General features: G+C 30.7%; 1 protein-coding gene across 3 annotated transcripts in view; it reads left to right on the top strand.

The window, feature by feature from the left end:
- Nucleotides 1-25,179, top strand: part of LOC126771964 (transcription factor hamlet-like) — an 87,256-nt gene extending 62,077 nt beyond the window's left edge. For all 3 annotated transcript variants that reach the window (XM_050492160.1, XM_050492159.1, XM_050492161.1), the window contains exon 3: nucleotides 22,815-25,179. In XM_050492160.1, the coding sequence (XP_050348117.1) occupies nucleotides 22,835-23,608 (774 nt within the window). In that variant the 5' untranslated portion in view covers nucleotides 22,815-22,834 and the 3' untranslated portion in view covers nucleotides 23,609-25,179. The remainder of the gene's footprint in view (nucleotides 1-22,814) is intronic.
- The last annotated feature ends 276 nt before the right edge of the window (nucleotides 25,180-25,455 follow it).

Raw genomic sequence — 25,455 nt, 5'->3', positions numbered from 1 at the left:
GCTTATTTTGTATCCTATGCGTTTTACATCAATTTGCGTTCATCCCAATCAGTAAAAATATTGTACAGTTAATGTTGACACGTAAGCATGTTTCTGACACAGTACATTTAACACAGTAAATTTACCTATTGTAATAGGGGCGCAGGAGTCGTATTGGGTAACGGTTACAAAAAATATTGATAATATTAAATAATTTTTACATAAATTTAATTTTATTAATAATAAAGATTAAATATTTTTTAAATTTGAATTTTCAAATTCTATTTTTTTAATTCATAGATCAGAAATTTAATTTATTACAATTCTTTTACTGCTTATAAGAAATTGAATAAAATTTTTACACATGAAATTTAAGATTACAAATTTTGGCAACCCTGATTGATGAACTAGTCGAAACCTGAGAGCCTTGCAAATTTCACCTCCGCGTTTCAACCTTATTTTAATTATCAACATCGTATTATGTCTGCAAGTAATTGCCCTTTTAAATCACATTCGCTCTTTCAATCAATAACGCGTGTCACAAATTGAGAAGAAAGTGCTATAAAATTTATGCATCCAATTAAATTAGAGCATAAAACAGGATCGGTAATGAGGTTGGCACGAGAAGTACCTCGTTTGCCGGTGAATGTCTTTGGCGTCGTTTTTGGCAACAATGAGAGAATTTTGCTTCGTATTGTACAGTTTCGTTTTGAAAAAAAAGGACAGTATCACTGAATATTCAGAAGCGAGTTTGCAACGAAGAAGTTAATGATAGCCATAAATTTGAAGGGTTCCAGTTTTTCTGGCCGTGGGTCTCTTTAACGAGGCAGCTGAATCAAAAACAATGGGTGGTCAATGGCTCTTAATTGAATTGTTCCATAACATTTTCGTGCGTGTCTTACACATCATAAACCACACGTAATTACTGACGTGTTTTTAAGAGATAGTCACATTTGTTATCTTTTATTCATTAAAAAGAAAAATATAACTTTATGAAAACTATATATAGCATCAAAAAAATACGCATCCTAATTATAATTTAATAAGAAATTGTATGTTGTGAACTTAAAACTTTATGAGGTGAACTTAATTATATTTTAATTATGTTACTGAAACGCGTTATAAAGTCTAAGATTGACTAATTATTGCAAAACTCGTTCCTTATCGATGACATTGCCCCTAAGAGCAATGAAAATAGTAATAAAAATAATATTAAAATAAAAATATTATTATTATCTACATTCTTTTTAAATCGACTAATATGTATATATATATATATATATATATATATATATATATTGCTATATTCCGCAATACTCAAGCCGGCCAGTGTCCACGGAAGAAGTTATAAAGCTGTCAAAAACCTTTTTAAATTAATTTTGTTTTTTAAAACTTATATAAAACTTTTTTTTTCATTTCAGGTAAAGACCAAAGCTGATTTACTTCCATACAGGCTAGTAATTAATATTACAGTAACAACCTGTTAATATCCCACTGCTGGGCTAAGGCCTCCTCTCCCTTTTGAGGAGAAGGATTGGAGCTTATTCCACCACGCTGCTCCAATGCGGGTTGGTGAAATACATATGTGGCAGAATTTCAGTGAAATGAGACTCATGCACGTTTCCTTACGATGTTTCCCTTCACTGTCAAACGCGAGATAAATTATAAACACAAATTAAGTACATGAAAATAAGTGGTGCTTGCCCGGGTTTGAACCCACGATCATCGGTTAAGATTCTTGCGTTCTAACCAATGATGATATTAAATATTTAAAAACAATATCAAAACCTCATTTTTAGTGATGGCAGAAATGGCCAGTGATAAATCCTTTACCGATATTTAAAAAATAAACTTAAATATTCTTAATTTGATTTTATTTTAGTAGAACTTGAATATGATAAAAATTTGAAAAATCATCTTAAGCTCTGAATAGTTTTCGATCCCTGGTAGGTTTCACCACAACCAGTCCGAGTCCACTCGGACGCATCGATCTTAGCTAATCGTAATTAACGACATCGCTCCATGAAATCGAATTACATCGACAAATCGATTCGCGACCATTATTCTTCGTAATTATTTCTAAATTAACGTCATTTTACACTCGTAGTCATCACTAGAGACAGAACAATCTGTGAGCGGAATAATGGAAGCACGAGTAAAAATATGACAAATATGTTTGTGTCCAATATTGTACACTTTAAAATTTCACGATGTACATTATCCATTTTATATATTTTAATCGGGCGCTTAATGGAAACACGTGTAAATAAAACATGACAAATATGCTTGTGTGTTCAATGCAATATTGACACCTTAAAATTTCGTGATGTACAATCATTTTGTATATTAAATTTGCGATCGACTGTTTTTTTTTTTATTTGCCGGCCGTTTTTGGCAGAGGTGCATCTGCGATGGTCGAGACAGGGATAATATGATTCTACAAGTAGTATTCATAAGAAAACTACAGTAATTATTTTTAAAACTTTGATATATTTAGTTTTATGTACAATTCATGTATCCATTATAATTTATACATTACCTATATTATATAAAATATATAATATATATATAATATATATTATATATTTTAATAATATATATTACATACATATAATTAAATATATTATATAAAATACAAATAAACGTGCTTTAGATTTAAATATTATTGTTGATTTGTCCTTCACTTTAAATATATAATTATATAATATCATCTATAATTTCATAATATCATCTATTATTTACATAATTTTTTTATAGTATAGATTGGCAGACGAGCATATTTTTCACCTGATGGTATGTGGTCACCAACGCCCATAGACATTGGCATTGTAAGAAATGTTAACCATCGCTTACATTGCCAATGCGCCACCAACCTTAGGAACTAAGATGTCCCTTGTGCATGTAATTACACTGGCTCACTGACCCTTTAAACCGGAACACAACAATATCAAGTACTGCCGTTTTGCGGTAGAATATCTGATGAGTGGGTGGTACATAACTAGATGGGCTTGCACAACGCCCTACTACCAGTAAAATATTAATTATGTAAAAAAAATAATCGAAAATAATCATTACTCAGCCAAATCGTAATTTAAATAAGGTAGTCAACTATTATGTCGATAAAAACAAGTTCAATAACTGCAATCTGTTTTAATTACAAAATTACTTTCGCTCTTTCTTAATTGATTTAATTAACGCAAATTCATCAATTAAATGATGTTTTGAATTAATCATTACTATAAAATAGCACATTCTATCCTTAAATAATAAAACTTCCTACGTTGTCTGCTAACAGTCTTATTAAAGCATACGAGCCATTTAGTTAAGTACTCTAGTGCGATCGTTAAACACTAAGTGCATAAGATTGAAACTTAATAAGGAGCAGTTTCACCATTAATGGTTTAACTGACATCTTCGCAGTACCGACGTGCGAAGATTAACACCGGTTTTCATACAAGTGATGTTCTCGTAAGTGCGTTTATGTCGATAAAATTCAATAAAGTTGTCATAAAATGACCATAGAGCTTATATAAATAAATATAAAGTACAATAAATGTTTTTAAAAATACAGATACAATAATCATAGTTAGCAATAATTTAATCGTGTTACATTTTATATTTTAATATAATTAATTTTATTTATTTGTTTAGGCAACACTAAAAAGTTGGTTTGCACTAGTTATATAATTTTCATTATGAATTTTTGAATAAATAATAATTTGTTTATTCTTTTAAAAGTATCGATAGAAGCGGGTAAATCACTTTGAATTGGTTCGTGCTCGAAATGGTCAAGATGTGTATGTAAAGCAGGTGCGGGTAAGGTAATGATGAGGGCTTTCCAGTGCTTCACGTGAAAGTACGTGTAATTAACTCGGTCTGTTTCGGTTGTGGTGCAACACTATTGAATGTTTTAGCTATCAGATCGACATAATGGATGCTTGTTTGTAATTGTATATTGTGTTGCCATGTAATGTTTGTTGAATTTTATCGAATTGACTAAGTTTTGTAAGACTAATCGCTGGATGACTTACAACATGATATTTTTAAATACAATTCAAGTGATATTCGAAAGGTTTTATTTACTTTATGAATCACACTTGTTTATTGGTTATCTATCGGTAAAATTACATCTTGATATCAAGTATTGTATAATATTTACTGAATAGAATATACAAATATTTAAAATAATGTTATATCTCGCAAATATCCCACTTATATGTGATGGCTTTCTCTCCTGCAAAACAAAAAAAAATATAACTTATTTTATTTTGCTGCCCAAATGCGGGCTTGTTATACAGCAAAATTTTAATCGAAACAAGCACGTCTATTTACGATGTTTTTCTTCGCAGCCAAGCTATAAATTAATAATTATAAACACAAATTAAGCTCTTGAAAACCCAGTGCTTCTTGCTCGGATTTAACCCGCTGCCATTAGCTAAGATTCACATATTTTACCAATTGAACCATCTCAGCTTTTAAAATTGCTTAACATAATATTTTTTCATCATACAGAGAATATTACTCATATTTATTAGCATGTGTGTATTTGTGCATGATATCTTCTTAGGTTTCAAAAAGGTTATGTTTATTGAAAGTCGTTGATCCTTCCTTGGTTAAAGAAGAATCTTTGTAATTAAATTTTAAAATAATAATATATTAATATTATATTATTAATATATATTAGGAATAAAAACTTTATTTAAAAAATCTTTAAAATTTTGACATTTCCTTATTGAAAAACAGGTGGATTCTTATAATCATCATCCCAAACCAAGGTCCACATTACATAATATAGGTCAAGAGCTTTAATATAATTACTCACCTAACTGTTTCGATTTAACAAGTCATTTCCTCCGATAAAAAAAATTTATGAATAATAAATACATTATAATCGAGCATTTCATAGCTACCAGTTTTTAGACTTTAACTAAGCAGGAAGTTGACTGGTTCTAGTTTAATCTAAATTTAATATAGTAATCGTGGCTACAAACGGAAATTATTGATTATAAACTATTGCTAACAGTTCGAAACGCGCTCAACTAATCGTCTGCGCACTCCTCCCTATCTTAACTACTTAATTTCTGCGACAACTAACGCAATTTTATATATAATAATTATCTTCATTCATTAATTATTATACATATGATAAAATTAACTGATCCCGCAACTAGACTCGCATAAATATCTTATTGTAAAATTTAACTGCCAATTTAATATCCCGCTTATTGACGCTGTCAATAGGCTTTATAACTTAACACTACAATCATAGGATTCAAACTGTGAGGCACAGCATTCTAAATATAAATAGGACAAATGCGTTTCTTAACGATAACAGTGTTATTTTTATCCCATAATATAAATTCTCTTATATTTTATAAATAATAATCAATCAGACATCATTACGTGATATACGCACACAGAATATATTCTAAAATGTTTTGATGTATCGAAAATAAAGTTAAGAAATTATGGACAGACAAAAAACTGTTACAGCTTTATTATAAGTATAAACTGGATAATTATGATATTACGCAATGAACCTTGATTCATAAACGATGAGTTCCACGTTCGCTTAATTACACAGTACACCCAAGAAAAAACATAGAATTCATAGATATATATTAGTGGACCTTAATTAGAATAATAACAAAATTGTAATCATAATTTTAATATAAATTTATTTGTAGACAATGAATAAATATTTTAGTGTATAAAGTACGACTCACTTTTTTTCTTTCTTGTCATTGAGCTTTTTATATTTAATTTAATAAATGATTCGAATAAAGCTCTTACTATTTGTTTTTTAAAACCATTCTTTGTAAAAAAATTGTAAGGATTTAATATTCTATGACTAGAAAATAGTATTAAATTATATTCCGATATAACGTTCAACTTTATATTAAGCCTCATCTCTACTTCCTCATAAACAAGCAAGATACAGTGGCCACCTCAGGCAATAATTAATAGTCTCGTATTTCCCATATCCATTTAATATCGAGTAAATATAATAAATAGACAAGTAATGTCGTAAACACGAAAATCGTGCATAAAATATTTTTGATTAATCTCGAAATAATCCAACGCCTTCTTTGTTGAATTATTGCTATATTGTAGAAAATAAAATTTAATAATATTTTTTTTTTAAAAAAAGGAATAGAACAAATTCAAATATCTTCAAATTAAAAAAAAAAACTAAATAAAACACATATACCACTGTGTATGTAGTGATAGTGTTTAAATTGAAAATATTTCCAGTTGTTACTCAAAATTTAATTTTGATTGATTAATGCTTTTTTTGTTCTAAGGACTTGAAAATCTATTGAAACTGAGAAACATCTACACATAAACGGAACTCAAGGTTTATATCAAAATGTTTATCGTAGGTGTGTTTGTATATGTCAATATACAAAAATAGATTTAAAATAAAAAGTAAGAGACAACGCGCATAATAATTGCAATCCATCACCGCAGATTGGCATATGAATACAATATACCACCGAGTTTCTTCCTATTCCAGTGCATCATAAATCATTTTAAAGGTTATTTTTTACAACGTAGGATGCACAATAAGAGTAATGTTTCAGCTTTCACGTCATATACCAGATAAAGACATAATAATTGCAGTCAATTTAAGTATTGTAAAACTATTTTAAATAATAAAAGTCGCTAACCTAACATTTAAAATGGATATACATATTTTAGATATATATATATATATATATATATATATATATATATATATATATATATATATATGTATATATATATGTATATATATATATATATATATATATATATATATACATACTATATATATATATATACTGGTGGTAGGGCTTTGTGCAAGCTCGTCTGGGTAGGTACCACCCACTCATCAGATATTCTACCGCAAAACAGCAATACTTGATATTGTTGTGTTCCGGTTTGAAGGGTGAGTGAGCCAGTGTAATTACAGGCACAAGGGACATAAAATCTTAGTTCCCAAGGTTGGTGGCGCATTGGATATGTAAGCGATGGTTGACATTTCTTACAATGCCAATGTCTAAGAGCGTTGGTGACCACTTACCATCAGGTGGCCCATATGCTCGTCCGCCTTCCTTTACTATAAAAAAAAAAAAAAAAATATATACATATATATATATTTTAGAGATAGAAATAGAATATTGAAGTGATTTTAATATAAATACTTTATAAGTTATAATTTAGATTAGCGAAGGCAAATAATCAAAAATCTTTTATAAATAAACAAAATGTGAGTTTACATACATGGGAATTGTATAAGCACCATACACATAAAGTACCGTACAATTAAGGCAATTTGTTGATTTTGACTTATTTATATAATAAGCATTTACCATACTGGGCCGGTACAATGGAGAGATAAGTTCAGCGAGATTGGTCGAAAAATTTCGTAACATCCATCACGCAACACTCCGGCGTCCGTAGCAATGTAGTCGACTATCGGATATTAATTAAAAAGCTCTTGTTTAAGCGTCCAAAGCTCCGTATTATTTTTTGTAAAACCTTAATGAAGCCCATACATGGTGCAGACGACCGCTCCAGAATTTGCATTGATCTTCGTTGGTAATTCTCAACGCGATTTTTGGAAGTCATGAAAATCGACATGTTTTATTATTTATAACGACATTAAATGTAATTTTAAATCTTTATGGTATCAATTATGACATTATTCGTCTTCAATTCTTAACTTTTTAAATTACTAAATAATGTATAGATGACTATTATTGCAATTGATAAGTTATTGAGGGAAAAACGTCAGCGAAATATTTAGAAATTAATAAAAAACATGAAAACAAATTTATGCCTAGCTCAGAATTAAATCTTCAATAATTGTGATCTTAAGCTCAACAAATAAAAATATAGCGCTATTATATGTCGCATAAGGTATTTAATGTCATAAATCAACTAGAACTACAATTATTGTATATACTTGAAATAGAAATATTTTTGCTAAATGCAGATGGAATTCAATTAGTGGGTTAATTGATAATTTGCATCCGTCGTTAAATACAAGGCTTGTTTTAGATTACCAAGAGAAACAAGCGATGGAATGTTTATTATACGGTTCAATATATAATTGTTTTAAAGTCAAGCGGTCTATAGAATACAGATTATTTATGTAGGTTACAATAATTTATAGTAGATGAACTGGTTAATTTTTTTAAATATACATTATTTTTCGTTTTTAAATTTGTGCTCTATATAATGTCGTCATCATTGTGTAATGTCCAATTATTATTGATATCTCTTTTATAGTGTATTGAGTAAGTCAGAATAAATCAACCAGAGACTTGTTTGAATTATAAACATGACTTCAAATTCATGATTTTATTTAAGAGCGTAACTCAAAAATCACGTAACTCCATTGATCCTGCGCTTTAACTGTATCAGATCGTGTCGGATTTGCCGTTAACCACATCATGAGAGTGAGGTAATAGAGAGTGTTTGAAAGTACTTGAGGCAGAAGAGTATTGGCCTAAATTCTGATAGTAAAATTGAGAATACTATGTAACTATCACCATGTCAGTTTGATATATAGATAGAGAGACATTTTCAAATGTTGTTTAATATTACCGAATTTACCAATAAACATATTCAGTTTTGTAATAACAAAACCCATCTTGTTACAGTAAGTAGACAGCTGATAGAGACAGCCAATAAACAATGAAATCGCAAACACGTCAACAATAATAACAAGATTTATACACGTGGGTTGGTTAGATATAATGCCGAAAGTTGTTGCTCAATACGTTTTACATTTATAATATACGGGACAATATTTGGACACACGTTCAATTATATGTTATTTTATTATATTACAAACTTGACATGCTTTTCCTTAATCGTTAGATTGCTGATGATTAAGTAATATGATTATTTTTTTTATATTTGTTAATTATTTTCATTTTTTATTTATTAAATATTTACATTAAAGCCTTAAATATATAAAAAATATAGTTATTGGTAGTAGAATTTTGATTCGATCGATACATTGTGATGTCTTAAGATTAAGTATATTTGTATAAATATTACTTTTGAATAAACTTTTGAATGCCTCTTTGATGGCTAGATAAGGCTGCAGATCCCAAGTTCCTAGGTCGGGCCTATAATAAGTTATAGAGTTTTTCTGTCAAAATAGGAGCCTGGAAGTTAGAAATATGCACTCCCTTGCCTCGAAAAACATGTAAAGCCGCACGCACTTTTACGCACATACTTGTGTAATACGTGCTCCATGGCCGAAATTAGTCAACATCACAAAAACTATTAAAACTTCATTCAATACTGTTTTTTTTCAATTGTACTTCATTAATAATAAACTAAAATTAAATTATACTATTTATTATCGATTAATTATACCATTTAGTTAAAACTATTCCTCAGCTATATTGATATAACAATCAAAACAATTATTTGATAAAGAATTATTGATTAATTTAATTATAGAGAAAGGTTTCTTAACACTATTCGTGACAATAGATGTCCGTATGTTTACTTGCTCATCGTATCGGATGTCGTCAACTTAAGCATTAGCACTTAACAAACCTCGTCCATATCACCCTAAGGAATCGCCCAGACATTCGCCGTAATGCCAAGGCTCACGGGATTAATGTGGGCAGCCATTGTACATTTTGCTATTGTCAATTAGTATTGGAAATATTGTAACGCTTGCATTACTTCATCTATATGATAAGTCATCTATGCGTTAGACAGTTCGGTAAATCACCGGCGGAGTCACCGATCAGATAAAAAATATTATTTATATTATTTGTTACTTGAGGTTATGAAATATAAGCACATTTGTACCATACATATTATAAATAGGTTAAGTTTTCACTAATAGAATCTGAATTGCGGCTTAACGTAGAAATGCTGCTAAGCTCCCAGCAAATATTCCTAGCATTAATGATTTATTTAGTAACTATTTTTATATTAATAATAAAACTTTAAATTGTAGTAAATAAAATATTTATGTTTATAAGAATTAATTGCGAGATAATTTATTATAGATACAAAGCCAAACCTATTTTTGGAATAAAAGTCCTTTCGTTATTTTCTATCTCGTTCGTGCACGGATGGACTAAGATTAAATTAGAACGATTATCGTATAGATAGTATATAACATAAGCATTATAACTTTCAAATCTGCAATTCAACATGGTTCGTAAGACATATCTAGCAGGATCTCGTGTAGTATTCTTGACCTGTATTATCTGCAGAGCATGCGATTACCTGTGTCATTAACCGCCTTCGTTGTACTGGCGCTGCGTTCGGCCCTAATGACAGTCCGTCGGTGGACCAGTTCTGTTATCATTGGCGTGGAAGGTCGATTGCCTGTAATGAAGCCGATTAACAGGTGGGTCGCTGCGCTTGCGCTGTGTAATTTAAGTTGATGGTTTTGCACGATAGACTCATAGATTTTTAATGTATTTATCCGCAATAGTTGTACGTGTATTTGTTTCTTGTATTTTTCACTTAACAATATAAAGTGTTATGAAAATATATCAGATTAGACTTAAAAAAGTAAAATTTACAATTTAAATTAATGCTATGAATTTATAATTACGATACCTATCATAATTATACAATACTGAGTCTTAATTGTTGTAGAAAAAAAAATTACAAAATAATAAATTTCTCAGAAGGACATATTTTTAAAAGCATATGACATATATTAGGAAAACCAAAAAATCCACCATACATTTTCATTTGCTTTGAAACACATTTACTTCAATAAATCTAAACCCTAAAACTTGTATAGATCATGCATATTCATGAATCCTTAAACCGAAACATGTTTTCAAACTGTTCTCTTTAAATGCATATAAACAATATTGCTCGCTTGTTTTATTCTTCATATATTGTCTCGACCAGTTTCTCATACACCTGCTATTGCATAAAATCAGGTCAGTTAGTCCAGCAGTAGTCTAGATTCATCCGCTGTCAGATGGACCTTGTGTGTCAATAGGTACATAAATTGTTGCTTTATAATATTGTTAATCAAGATTGCATTAATATGCAGCTTAACGAGTAAGTACACTGGTTTCGTTGTAGGCATAGATGCACTAATGAAATACAATTATGACGGTCGGAATGACCGCTGATAAGCGAGATACTGAGTCATTTACATACATGTCCAATTTGTTATTCAAAAGTTTATGCAAAGATTTTATTTTGTAGTCTATTGAGGCGTGGACGGGACTAGGTCACTAGTTGTCGATACTTGTCATGTGTGGTTATGTAAATATAATACAGTTATTTAATTGTCTTTATTATTATTTTGGTTTGTTTTTTACACTTATTTATTATTTTCTCTTATTAACTTACTGCGTAGCAAAATAATGTTTATTTTGTAAACGGATCGTCGAATTTGTATGTTAATGTCAAAAGCAACTACACAAAATCATATTATACTTTATTCAAATAGGCTATTGAGATTCGGAATGTAGATTTAACAGAAAAAAACCGACTTAAAGCGCTTTTTTTAAATTTTAGGTAATAGGTTGGCGGACTGGCAGGTAAATGGTCACCGCCCATAGATAGTGGTGATGTAAGAAATATTAACCTTTCCGTACATCACCTTATTCCATTCCACAAATTTATAATCTAATCAGCTGTGAACACATATTCAATAGAATACATACAAAAAAACTAACTGTGTATACTTTTAAGCACGTCAGTTTTCTAAGAACTACTTATAGAAAAAGTTATTTATGGAATAAATTTATATAAATCATATTAATATCGATAAAACAAAGCAGTGTAATAGCAATTGAAACGCATAATCAAACTTATTATAAATTAAATTCCGATACATTTTATTCAAGAAATGCAGTTAAAACATAAGAGGTCTAATGAACCGCTAAGTTATTATCGTACATTTATTTTACTTTCTAGCCATTTTATTATAATGATAAGACATAAAGAGACGACTGTTAGAATAACACTGGAAGACTTCAACTATCTAATAAAAATACATACTAGAATCAGTGCAAAAGTAACTGTCCGTTTATGTAAATGCCTCTTTCTAGACAAAATGACTTGCAGGTGTTTCCACCACTCCTGGTTTGTGGTTGGCTTATCATACTGTGGATTTCGACGTGGTAGGTTTAAATTCCCGGAATCCCAATTAAAGTGTCCAGAGTCCTAAGTTGAAATGTTTGGCCATGATAGGCTATATTAGTATTTCGTATGATTTCGCTCGGAACTCAGTTATTGTCAGATTACCTTTCCATCGGAATACTAGAATGAGTTTTTTTTTCGTGTAGTAGTTAACTAGTTTTTATAATTTGCTACTTTGGCCAAAATTGCATTATTAATATTTATTTAGTTATTTAAATTGGGAAAATCTACAGTATTTCGTATATGAACTCATTATTGTTTAAAAAATATTATGATAATGTGTATAAGTCTAAATATAAAAAAGTTTGATTCTAATATAATTTGTAAGGGAGCCTCTTACACAATAACATAACTTACTTAAGAAATTTACGCCATAAGTACACAGTTACGAGACTTTTACTTATATTAGCACATAATCTTTATTAAAGTCTATTGAGTCGATTAACAATACGCGCATAATCTATTTTAAAAGCTTCTCATAAAACTTACCCATTGATTAAATTTATAATTTCGCTTCACTCTCTCGATAGTTTTATTATAGTTATTATTATATATTAATAAAAACATGCTTTTATAAAAAAGGGACAATTAAATTGATTTGTGTTACTCTTTATATATAATCTCTAGTCACATAGAGAGTAACTTATTAAAAATATAATAAACACAATAATGTTACATAATAAAAACTACAATGCATAAATTTGTCATAAACTGTAAATGTTTCATACTTAAAGACAAGGCAAACGATCTACGAGTACCTTCCTTACCAGCGCAATAAGGTAAAAAGGAAGAAAATAAACGATCCGCTTACTGTAAAGCTCAGTACTTGATTTATTCACTGCATCGTACTTAATTATACGTGCCTACGTTCTTAATAATACGGGGTCGAATCCACACTGAATCCTCTACAACAATGCTAACTGGTTTATTAACATAATGCTATAACTAGTACTATTAGAAGGCTGAGATACTTCGATATCAATAGAAATTTTATATTATCCATACACGCACGATTTTATATTTAATACGATAAAATTATATTCTAAGTTTAAACTTAATTATACAATCTCACATGCGATGAATTATATGGAATACGAATTTTACGTAAAACACGTAAAAATCGTATTCGACACGTGTCTTGAAGTTCCGATATTAGTTTTGATTAAAAAATATTTTACTCACATTTACAGCTAAATAGCGTATGCCATTAAAATATTTAAATCCTTTTATGAAAATATTCGTTTCAACTTCGAATAATTTAAAACTAATATTATTTTTTAATAACACGCGTGTGTGTACGTGTCTTATAAAATAAATTCGTTGCAATATAATTGTCTATAGTCTAAAGTGTGCACGAGTTTCTTTATCTAATACCAAGTTGACGGTTGCTTGATTTATTAATGTAATAACATTTTTCTAAGTGGGCATCCATACGCGCCTTACAAGGCCCAGCATACTAGTATCAAAGGTACAAAAACTTGCAGCCATTAGTGTTTATGAGAATAATTAATTTAATAAAAACGAAGTATGAGACTTGTACACTAACATAATAACTAGACTGTTAACATTACAGTATGTTTTGTATGTATTCTATTTGTAAATTATTTTTTTTAATTTTACATTAAGAATACTTGTAAACAACATGATCGGTTTCTTTCTCAACACTTTGGCGAAGACTTTATCGAAGAAAATATCAGTAAGTAATGACAGTTTAATTATCCTAAAAACTATTTTCACTTAGTAGCCACTCATTTGAAATAATATTTAGTAATAAGTATTTTTATTCATACATATATTTTTACATTAATTTGTATTATATTTTAGTAGTAGTAATAGTATTTGTATCTTATTTCTGTCCATGTTGTCACAAGATACTAACAGAAGTTGTAATTTCAAATTGTTGTTGTTGTTGTTAAAAATTATAGTTAATGCGATTCCAAATATTCTTTCGATTCTGATTATCGTGATTGAATTTATATGTACATTAGTGTTCGCCTGACTGTATTGTGTCGTGAATTATATGTGTACGTCTGAATTAATTAGCGTCTTTTATTTCGTCCGGTAATAGGCGTTCGAACACATAGTTAAGAGTTTGTTGCATTTGAACTGCCATCACAATTAAATGTGTATTCCACCAACCCGCATTGGAGCAGCGTGGTGGAATAAGCTCCAAACCTTCTCAAAAATAGGGAGAGGAGGCCTTAGTGAGACATTCACAGGCTGTTACTAACTTCTAACTAACTTGATTTTAGATTTACGAGTGATATCACATAAGAATGATTACCTAATATACAAATTTTCAGAAAATCTTACCGGTATGAACAAGTACTCGAAAGTTAAAAATAATATTTTCATAAAATTGCCTCATATAAAATATTCATTCAAAAAAATTAAGGTGACAAGTTAGAATTCACTTTCACCCGTCATAAATATTTGATTATATTTTCTAAATATACACATCGTCTTACATACAATTAATTAATCAAGACATACTATTATATAACTTGCAGTCATTACTTTAGAGACCAATAAAAAATTTAAATAAAGCTGCAGCCTCATTACTCTGAGGTTGGTTTGCATACAATTAGTGACACTTGACACATCCGGTCGGATGGCGGTTTAGTGGCGAAATGATATATCTAATTATCATCGCAGGATAAGAGTTATCTTTTCTTATCTTATTAGGCCTTATTAGTAGATACAGTAAATTAACTTCAAATATTTCATTTATGTTACCGAGCCTTTTGAAGTAATACTATATTTACCGCTAATTAAAATACTAATAACACAAAACTAGACGGATCGCTTTTGATAAATACATATTTAGTATCCGATTTACATATTTTAAGTGTTTCAGAAAAGCATATAATTTTTTATAATGAATTTGTTATTTACAATAAAATAAAAACAGAAGATGTTTTTATTTATGCTTATTATTATGGTGCTTACATTTTTTTTTAATTCGATAAGTAAATTATTATTATCTAAATTCTTAACTATAAAAAGAGTTTTGTTGTGTCTTATGATAAACTATGAGATACAAATGAAGAAAAAATAAATCGCATCATATCTTTATGTTAAAATTAAAATGGGAGATTAATTTATTTTTAGAAACATTTAAAATTAAACTTGAATAATAAAAGTCGTAAAATCATTTCTTTGCAATTGAAAAAGTTGAATGATTTACGAATATCGATTTAATCCTGTTATTTGAATTCAATTGCATATAACGGCTTACGTTATCAAATAGTTATCAATTCGATATACAATGAAATCTTGGACTCTTTTATTATTTTATATAAATAACTTTTGAAGCTACATTTAAATTAATAAAATAAATAATCAAATGTATACTCTTTATTTAACTGATGCATATTTTATACTTTATTATTAAAAATGTGTTTATTCAAAATGTGATACAAATATACAGACATGACGAGCAAAAAAATTACTTCAACGTATCAAAAGTATTTTCTCTCAAGATAAGGTGATAGACTTAACTGGTAATAGCCTGTGAATGTCCCAATGCTGGGCTAAGGCCTCCTCTCCCTTTTTGAGGAGAAGGTTTGGAGCTTCTTCCACCACGCTGCTCCAATGCTGGTTGGTGGAATACACACGTGGTAGAGTTTCAGTGAAATTAGACATATGCAGGTTTCCTCACGGTGTTTTCCTTCACCGAAAAGGACGAGATGAATTATAACCATAAATTAAGTACATGAAAACCTTCAGTGGTGCTTTGATGTTCAAAAACAATTTTAGCATAAATGCATAATTGTAAATTTGCATCGTTATCTTTTAAATGTAAAAGATTTATTACTAAAGTCGCAGATCACTTTCTGAAATTTCACGATCACATTCTGCGGTGAGTTTCGAATTACTTCTCATAGAATATCTGTACTGGTTTGAAAATAAAAACATTAACATACACTACAATTTTCCGAGCCGACACGACACGCGACAATCCCGCAATTTATTAAGGGTATGTCTAATAAAATCCAGCGCTAGTTCTTGATAAAGGCATGACCACCTACGTACGGTTGCGTTGGCGAAATGTCGTGTTTTGGTCTCTTAGATTATTATGGTCTAACATTCCGTTGTTTGATATCAGTTGCAACCTGCCTCTCCTTTGTTTACTTCATGTTATCTGCTTTTAATTATAGCCATTCGAATTTCTATTAGCATATCGAAATATCAATATTAGTAAACATTTTTGACATAATCTTTCAGTGAAACGGTAAAGACATGCAAATTTAATAACTAATTAATATAATATGTTGATTCAATGGTCGATTTAATTATCTAGCCTTCTGCAGCAAACTCTCAAAGACGCTTTTTTCGCTGACCACTGATTTTTATTTAACAACATAAATAGACTATAAAAGATCTTCGTTGAGAATAACTTAATCGATGATAGCGGGTTCAAACCCACGCAAGCACCACAGAATGTGCTTAATTAGTGTTTATAGTTCATTTCACGATCGGTGTTGAAAATATCGTGAAACATGCATATGTCTAATTTCACTGATATTCCCACTACACTAGTAAAGTATTCATATTTTGACGGCACACCATATTAGTCATATCACTGCAAATTAAATATAGAGGAAGATTTATTTTTGCATAATAATAAAACGATATATAGAAGCAAACTAAGTTAGTATAAATAAAGTTACATTTAATATCTACAACACTTAGATGATTACTGTGAGCAGTTATTAATATTATCGCATTAATTGAATTTTCATTTATGGTAACATAAGGTATGCGTTCAAGATACCTGTAGGCATTTATCTCAAGTAAGCGTGTTTTGAATCACAATTAATAGATACGGGTATAAAGCTAACGTCTTTTTTAATGTTAAAACTGTTTTTAGTTCTATTTAAAATGATATCTTATCTTATCTAATGATATGTCTACAAATGTATTTTTTCATCTTTTTACAAAGCAATAATTACAAACATTTTATTGCGATTATTCCGAAATTTTAAAAATATTAGGGTCCATTGAATACGTCTATAAAATAATAGCCAAAATAAACAATATATTTGATTATAACGTAAATTCAATTGAAATAAACTGTATAGTATTTCGCTCGCAACTTTTATTTAAATCGCAACAATTTCTATAAAATTTAATACAAGCTTGATAAAACCGTTTATGCTAAACAAGAATAACAAGACGTGTCCCTAGTTCACCCACTACGAGCTCCCCAACATCCCAGATCCGTAATCAGAGACTCATACATCATCTTAATACTGGCCGTGTCACCGCAAATCCGAATCACCAATGCAAATGTGCCAGGTTTCCTGCCTTCATTCTAATACCACGTCGTAATTTACGAGACAACTCCTGCTATCTACCTTCTACACAATTTTGTGGAGATTATGTGCTGAATAAATAATGAAAATGCAATATTATATCTTTACCGTAATGATCACAATCGTTAACCTTTATTTAACAGATATAACTGACTGCTTTTCGATAGAATTGAATAGCGATAAGCCGAATAGAAAATAAATGTATATATATAAATTGTTGAGGGTTTTATTGATATTCGTTGATATAAAGAATTCATTTTTAAACAACAATCTAACAGTTTACTGTTAATATAGAATATTGTAGAACAATATAATATAATACAATGGAGCTAATGGACTGCATTGCAGCTATGTTTTTATTACGTACCGTACGTAACTTATATACTTGACATATATGTAACGCTAATTATATTTAAAGATTTTTATTTTACTTCCATGAAGAATAAAAAATACCATTCAATTTGTATATCTGATAATATCCGACCTACAATTCATCTAAATTATTTATAAACATATTTAACTATATAAATAAAGCGCGCTCATTATAAAGGAGAATATAAAGGAAGAAACCTTAGAAAACATTTTAATCAAAAATATAAAAAACGCCTCGTCTGTGTATTGTATGAGACTTGTTAAAACCAACAAATGAGTGCAAATTCATAGAATTTACCAATAAAACTCTTATTTTGGTGTAGAATTGAGCGTATTGTATTAGATTATATCATTCAACAAATAATTACTACCCAAATAGTCTACGAATATCAGATCTTTTCGTATTGTCATTTTCTTAACATTATATTTGCAATTTTTAACCAATAAGACAATTCGAACTAAATTGTTATCATTCACTTCCTTGATTTATTTACAAACAGGCTGTAAATTACACACAACTGAAGCTATAAAATATAAAGCGTGCAAAAACTTGCTTTGCTTTAAATTTAAGAACATTTTTTTTATAAATGTTTACGATCCAATCTCGAGTCTACGCAAATGCTCATTATTATTTGGCGCGTGCTTAAATATGTTGGTAATTAGACCGACCCGCCGTAACTCTATTTTACGACTATAACTCGGTAACTACAGAAGAATTTCACCCATAAACTTTGTAAAACAGTTTATTACTATAAGCGAATACTTACCGTAAACAACGCCTCTCGTTTAACCTGGATGCTTGCGCCAAGAAAAATATATTCCTACTTAACACTTACTTTACGTATTAAATAGTACTTTAGAAAGTTTCTTACGCATCTTTTTATACTTTTTGTAGGAACTACTTAATTGGAAATGATATAATTTCTATAAATAAAAATAGAACTGTCTGGTTACTTACTCCTTGTATAATATTTTTTTTTTCGTTTACAATTTTGTATTTATAAATTCCATATTTGAAGCATAAAATCGTACGCTTAATAGTTAATATTGTAACGTTAAGCAGTGTGCTAATGTGTTCGCAAAAAAAGGTTGCAATTTCCGAATGTTCTCACGACATATTTCGCTCCCATTCTCACACACGGTGTTTCGATTTACAATATAGTAAAGCGCCTGCGCGACACATCACTCATCTATTGGTCAGATGTACCGTATACCTACAGGATAATTTTTTTAGTCAAATTAAATACTGCTAAAACGATTTTAAAAATGGTAAATAATTAAATATTGTTTCTATAATAAAACAATTTTAACGAATTTATGTTAAATTTATTTTATTAAATAATTTTGAGGTATTTTAGATATTATAGTACCTAAATCACATATTCATAGAATGCTAAGTGAACTGGAATAATGTACGTGGGATCAATTGCTACAGACTTTTTTCTTTAAACAGCACTAGTATGTCCGAGGACATAACCCATACATCTAAGCTTGATTTATTTCTCATACAGGGTTCATACATCGTATAGTAATTTCATATCGCGCCATAAGGTGATCGGCGCGACGCGTTTCCTAAAATAGTGATATGAAATAAATCAAAGATCCCGGTTGTCGATATGTAGCCTAAAAAACTAGCAGTGCGTGTGAATCTGCTGCGGCCTCGATCTTATGAGAGAGTATGTGGAGTATTTGTGTGTCATATGAGATTGGAGTTAACCTGCGCTTTTGCAAGCCTTTTAATGTACTTACACGTTTAAACGAACGGAAATGTTATTATATGAATTAATTCATATCTAATATTGACATTTTCATTCCAAATTCGGAAGTTTAATAAATTTAACGTATTTATTTCCAATGATGGTATTCGTAGTAAACGCATTTGTAGTGACTATGTTTTAATTTTTTTATATACTATTTCTATACCAATGTCGTTAGTCAAACGTTACAAATGTTATTTATTTTAAATGGTCACCTTAAAGAGAGTAATATAAAAAACGATTTCATACAATTTATAACTAAGCATTATCTTTTATACAAATCGTAGTTTTTATAAGCAATTGCATACGCAGTAACTTAAGCTGATATTTATTATTGAAACATTTACTGCATTTTGGTATGGCGGCATTTTAATACATTCGATTATGAATGAAATTTATACCGCTAACATGCCACACGAAATATAATAACTCCTTATAATATTGGCAATAATTAAATTAAATGTAAATATATTATTTAGCAGCGTTTGTGGTTTTGTTCTCAGAAAACCTTTATTGTACTTTTCCGTAGTGTCATCACGCCTGAAAATACTACTTAAAAGTTGTTATAATACAATAAATCTCTCTCGTGAATAATTAAATAAAAAGAATATGTCATAAAATAGTTTTTATTTTGTTTACAATATCGTCAGTAAATTGAAGCACCACCCATATGTTCCGCACTACCGACCATGCAAAACGCGTATCATTGGCAGTTTACTTCACACACTGTTTAACTCACTACAAACAACTCCACGCCATAATACACTTTATTGTATTCATACTAATGCTATATTGGTATAAACGACAATATCTTGTTGATAATGCCTACATTTGATAGACTTATCGTGATTGATGAGCGGACGTTGTAAATCACTATCATAAGTATACCTAAACGCTTATGGTATAGTTGCCGTGATGATAGATTTATGAAACGGATTAAGTAAGGTCTGCTGCCGGTGACCCTTCGTCGCAAATGGAATTTGTCGTGCGGCCAGAACTAGTTTCAAACAACACCATTGTAACATTAGACAAACTAGCTATTATATATTGTAATGTTTTTGAATGTTTTAATTTGTCAATGCGTAAGAGTTATTGTAACATTGTGCAGTCAATTATATTTATCCGTATTTTAAAATGTAAATACTAAATAAAGATATTATATAACAGTCCTTACGCTTCGTTTGAAATAGGAACGCAGCGTTTAATCGGAATGAAATCATTACAGATAAAATTACGATGTCTCGTTTCAATTCACACCTCACCTCCAGTATAATACCTAAATTATTATTAGCTGATAATGATAAATAAACTTATTTATTGAAGGCACGTTTTATCGCGATCTAGTATCATAATATTGGAAGTCGATATAATGATTTTGTATATAATAAATTCGAATACTGTAATTTATTAAATTTAACTTTACATAACAAACCTGTGAGGCGAGTTGACGAGCCTATTCGAAATGCATAAAAGCCCACAAAAGTCATGAGTCGGATCGTTTGGAGTGGCGCTCAAAGTAGCGGTAAGAACGAATAAGCGATTCAAATGCTAATATATCACAAGGCGGCGCGGCGTGATGGCGCTCATTGGCCACGCTATTTACATTAACATACATAACCGTGTTCGCTCCGCCTACCACGCAATACGTCACGACGCTTCCGAACGTCGTTAATTACGAGTAATTAGTGGATCGTGACTAGAGTCGTGATGGGCGCACACAAATATGCTCTAAATGCTATTTGCTAAACGTGCAAATAGTCAGAAGCGTGAAGAGTACGAGCAATTCTTTCATATCGCCGACAAATTTATCTACGAGTCTCGAGTATTATTAGTGTACGTGCAAATATCGCACAGTTGGTACCGCCGCTGTCTGTAATGTCGATACTTGCGGTTAACCTGATAGTTTCTTAATGCGCAATTATTTTCTCAGTTTCTCCAGGGGCTGAATGGTTTCGCGAGGAACATTGGTTACAAATCATAAACAAGCGGCACCGGCCTCACGAGCTCACCAAATAAGGCTCCCGAGACGTCGATAGCTGACTCTTGTTCAAAGGATTTATGTCGTCTGCTTTTGGCACAAATTAGCGGCGTGTCTGATCGTAGGCGTGAGCCAACAAATTTGTACCGGCACTTTTAAGAAGATATCCTTCATTTTATGTTCAAATTAAATATACATGTAACTTTAAAATAATTAAATTGAATAATCGTACAAAATCGTTAAAGATTTACTATTAATCATAAGATTACTAATTATATATTTTATAATTGCAATATACAATAACCCTATTAAAGAGTAGACAATATATATCTATAAAACTCAATCAGTCACACTTAATGCGTAATGAAATCGTAATATATGCTTGACGTGTAATCGTATCGGTATTCTAAATCTCAACGGCGCCGTACAAGTTTCAAACAGCCATGACGAGACGTGGGTGACGTATGTACACTGCCCTGATCAATCACACCAATATAGTTGTTCAGTGAACAAGAGGCGACTTTTTACCAGTATATGTTATAGCGAAGTGTGGGCACGAAACTGGATCAGGTGAAAGGGACGAAGAAGTAAATAAATCAACTACTTCTTGTGTAAGAAGATATAATTTCAAGTTTATAAATTCGCTAAATAATTACATTGAAAACATGATTTTATATATTTAATAAATTTTAAATTTAATGAAAGAATAAATTTGATATTTAGATAAATTGATTTATTTATTTTAAATAAATAACTTATTTATATCAGTTATCGATTTTATATATTATTCGTCTTGCCAGCACTATTAAGATCAATATCATTACGATTCTATCAACATAATTCAAGCGTTCGCAATCTTGTTCGTTAGCAATATATATTTATCTCATCGAAAAGTACTCAATAAAATATAGCTAATAATTTATTTAAAAAAACATAGTTTCTGTATCGATTGCTCTAGTTTCGATGTCGCAAGTAAGTGGGCGTGCGTCGAAGGCGAGCGTAGGAGCAGCTTCGATCAGATGGTCACCCTCCGCGCCGGTCGCGTCATTTCGCTATGTCACGAAATGGCTATAACAACTTACTTGTTCCCTTTGTAATTCGAATATTGTTATACGAGTATAATATATATGATTAAATAATTGTGATACTATTTAATGTGAAAAAATATTGTTATTTTACTAACCTTTTTTGATCTCGCTGGAAAACACATTACCGAAACCCAATATTTTATATCGATTTCAGCATTAATTCTGACGTTTTTTGTTACAGGTCGGTGGCGCACGAGCCCGATGAGCGCGTGCGCGGCGGCCGCCATGCGCGAAAAGCACGCGGCGCCGCGCCGCCTCGCATCGCCGCCCTCCTCGCCTCTTGAGCGACATCCCAGCCCTCTTGGCTCCCCACGTGCTGATGAACCTCTGGACTTAAGAGTTACGCACAAGCGCCCACCTCGGTTAGAAGATGAAAACTGCAACCTTATCGTTCCTTCGCCACCTCCACACCCGACACACCCAGCTCATCCAGCGCATCCTGCGCTGCTACAATTTTGTCGAAGACTGCCCTTAGCTCTACCGGCATCTTTCGGTCGCTACCCATTCCTACCGGCTGCTGCAGCGACCCTACTTGCACCCGGAGCTCCAAGAGCCCCTCCAGTTCCTCAAAATCCCGGAATAAACAGAGCACGTGACCGTTACACTTGCTCCTATTGTGGAAAAGCGTTCCCAAGAAGTGCAAACCTGACAAGACATTTACGGACACACACAGGCGAGCAACCTTACCGTTGTAAATACTGTGAAAGATCCTTTTCGATATCTTCAAATTTGCAAAGACATGTGCGAAATATTCATAACAAGGAACGACCTTTCCGATGTCGTCATTGCGACCGTTGTTTCGGTCAGCAAACGAATCTGGACAGGCACCTAAAGAAACACGAAGCAGAGAACGGAGATGACAATCGTCGAAGATCTCCAGAGGAGACCTATTTCGAAGAGATAAGGTCATTTATGGGACGCGTGGCGCCCAATCGCCGCGCTGCTACGGCCGCTAGTGTCGCGGACCATACCTGATAGTGACTCAAGGAATATTCCATTGTACAATAATCTGGTCGATACATCCAAATGACTGTTATATATAATTACAACTGTACGTCATTGACTACGTGAGTTGATGCTTGATCATTTGTGAGCTGCGCCGTAAAACAATACCTTTAACAGTACAATATGTAAATGTAATTATCTGTTGTGTAAATTTCCATGACAGTGCATTCAATATTCCTAATCGTTACCGCATATTTAATCTCTCACAAAATGACCCAATTAAATGCAAAGAAATAACATCGTGTCGGCTTTAAGGTTATAAAGAAGTTATAGGTATACTTTATGTAAATATGAAGCTATTGTTCAAAGTAGTCTAGTTAGAACGCGTACCGAATTTTTACTACCGATAAAGTTATACGAGCTAGAATTTATTTTATATTCATTGTGCATAAAAGACGTAAATAGGTATCTTTATAGGATAAGTGTTCAGAGTGTTCGCTATTTTAGATATATGTAGATATAAAGATGAAATCGTATGGATGTAAGTAGTCTTTTTGTATTATTTTTTTGTAAATTTTGCTTCATTTGATGTTATGTATTAGTGTTTTAGTCTGAGAGGAAACGCCGGTTACCAATAAACATATAACTTGTTGCTTTTTGAAGATATAAATAATTTTATAAAATGTTAGAAAACTTGTTTAAAAATGATCTGATCAGTGAATATTATTATACTGTGTGTTGGATAAATTATTTAAGTTTAAGGCGGAACCACAGAGTACGATTATTGAGTTGGACGTCGTAACGCCCTGATTGTTATGTTTAAAAATATTACGCAAATTAAAAGTATTTGTTTATAATTCTGAGATTTTATATAATATATATTATAAAGTGTTTTGTAAAAAAGACAAACAAACGTACCGTTTGTTTTCTATCCTTATACTAAATTAAGATAAAACAACTGTGATTTTATTTATTACTTGGCTGCAATTGGATCCGTGTATATGATTATTGTATCAAATATATTGACGAAAGTCTCTCAAAGAACTAATGTAAACGTTCCTTTAAGTATAGATAGATCTCTATTATTGTTACGAGTATGAAGTATTTAATATTTTTATTATGATTTCATTTTTAAACTTCCTCAAAATATCAATAAAAAATTATGTATTATTATAATAAAGTTATTCTATTATTAATATATGTATTGTTTTCATTGAATGGTTAAATAATAATGAAACTGTATTTCATTAAATCATAAAGGTAAAATTTATTGATTTTTTACATAAAATACAAGTATATATTTTTTCAATGCTTTTACTTTAAATAAAATATGACAAATTAATATATAAGTAAACTGTTTATCCCCGTGTTACTTTTGCCTACAAATACATATGTATGTCTGTATATTCGACAATTTGCCATGACCTTACTGTTTAGTATACTCGTACCAAAACTGTTAAACATGTAAGAGATGCTATTTAACTTATCACTAGATTGTATAAGTAATAGAGATTATTACCTTTGTCGTTTTGTACTTTTGATACCTATTAGACGTTTGAAGGTCACCGATTACCTTGTCAAAATAAATAACATTAAATCAATGTGTGTTTCTTTATTTAATACCCCAACAAATATTTTTTTTTAAATATAATACTAAGAAAAAATTAAATATTCAAAGATCCTCTGAGGAGAAATGTTTTAAGCTAATTTTACCACGCTGTTTCTGTGTGAGTTGCTGGACAACATGTGTCAGAATTTCATTTAACACATGCAGACCTACTCATGATGTTTTCTTTCAACGCCAAGCACACGCGCGTTTTAAATTTATCCACTGAGCTATCTTGTCTCATATAGATTATAAACCGTTATATGACGCA

This window comes from Nymphalis io, chromosome 11, assembly GCF_905147045.1.
Source record: "Nymphalis io chromosome 11, ilAglIoxx1.1, whole genome shotgun sequence".
Lineage (NCBI taxonomy): Eukaryota > Metazoa > Arthropoda > Insecta > Lepidoptera > Nymphalidae > Nymphalis > Nymphalis io.
The sequence above is the reverse complement of the archived record's forward strand: the minus strand, read 5'-3'. Positions and strand labels throughout refer to the sequence as shown.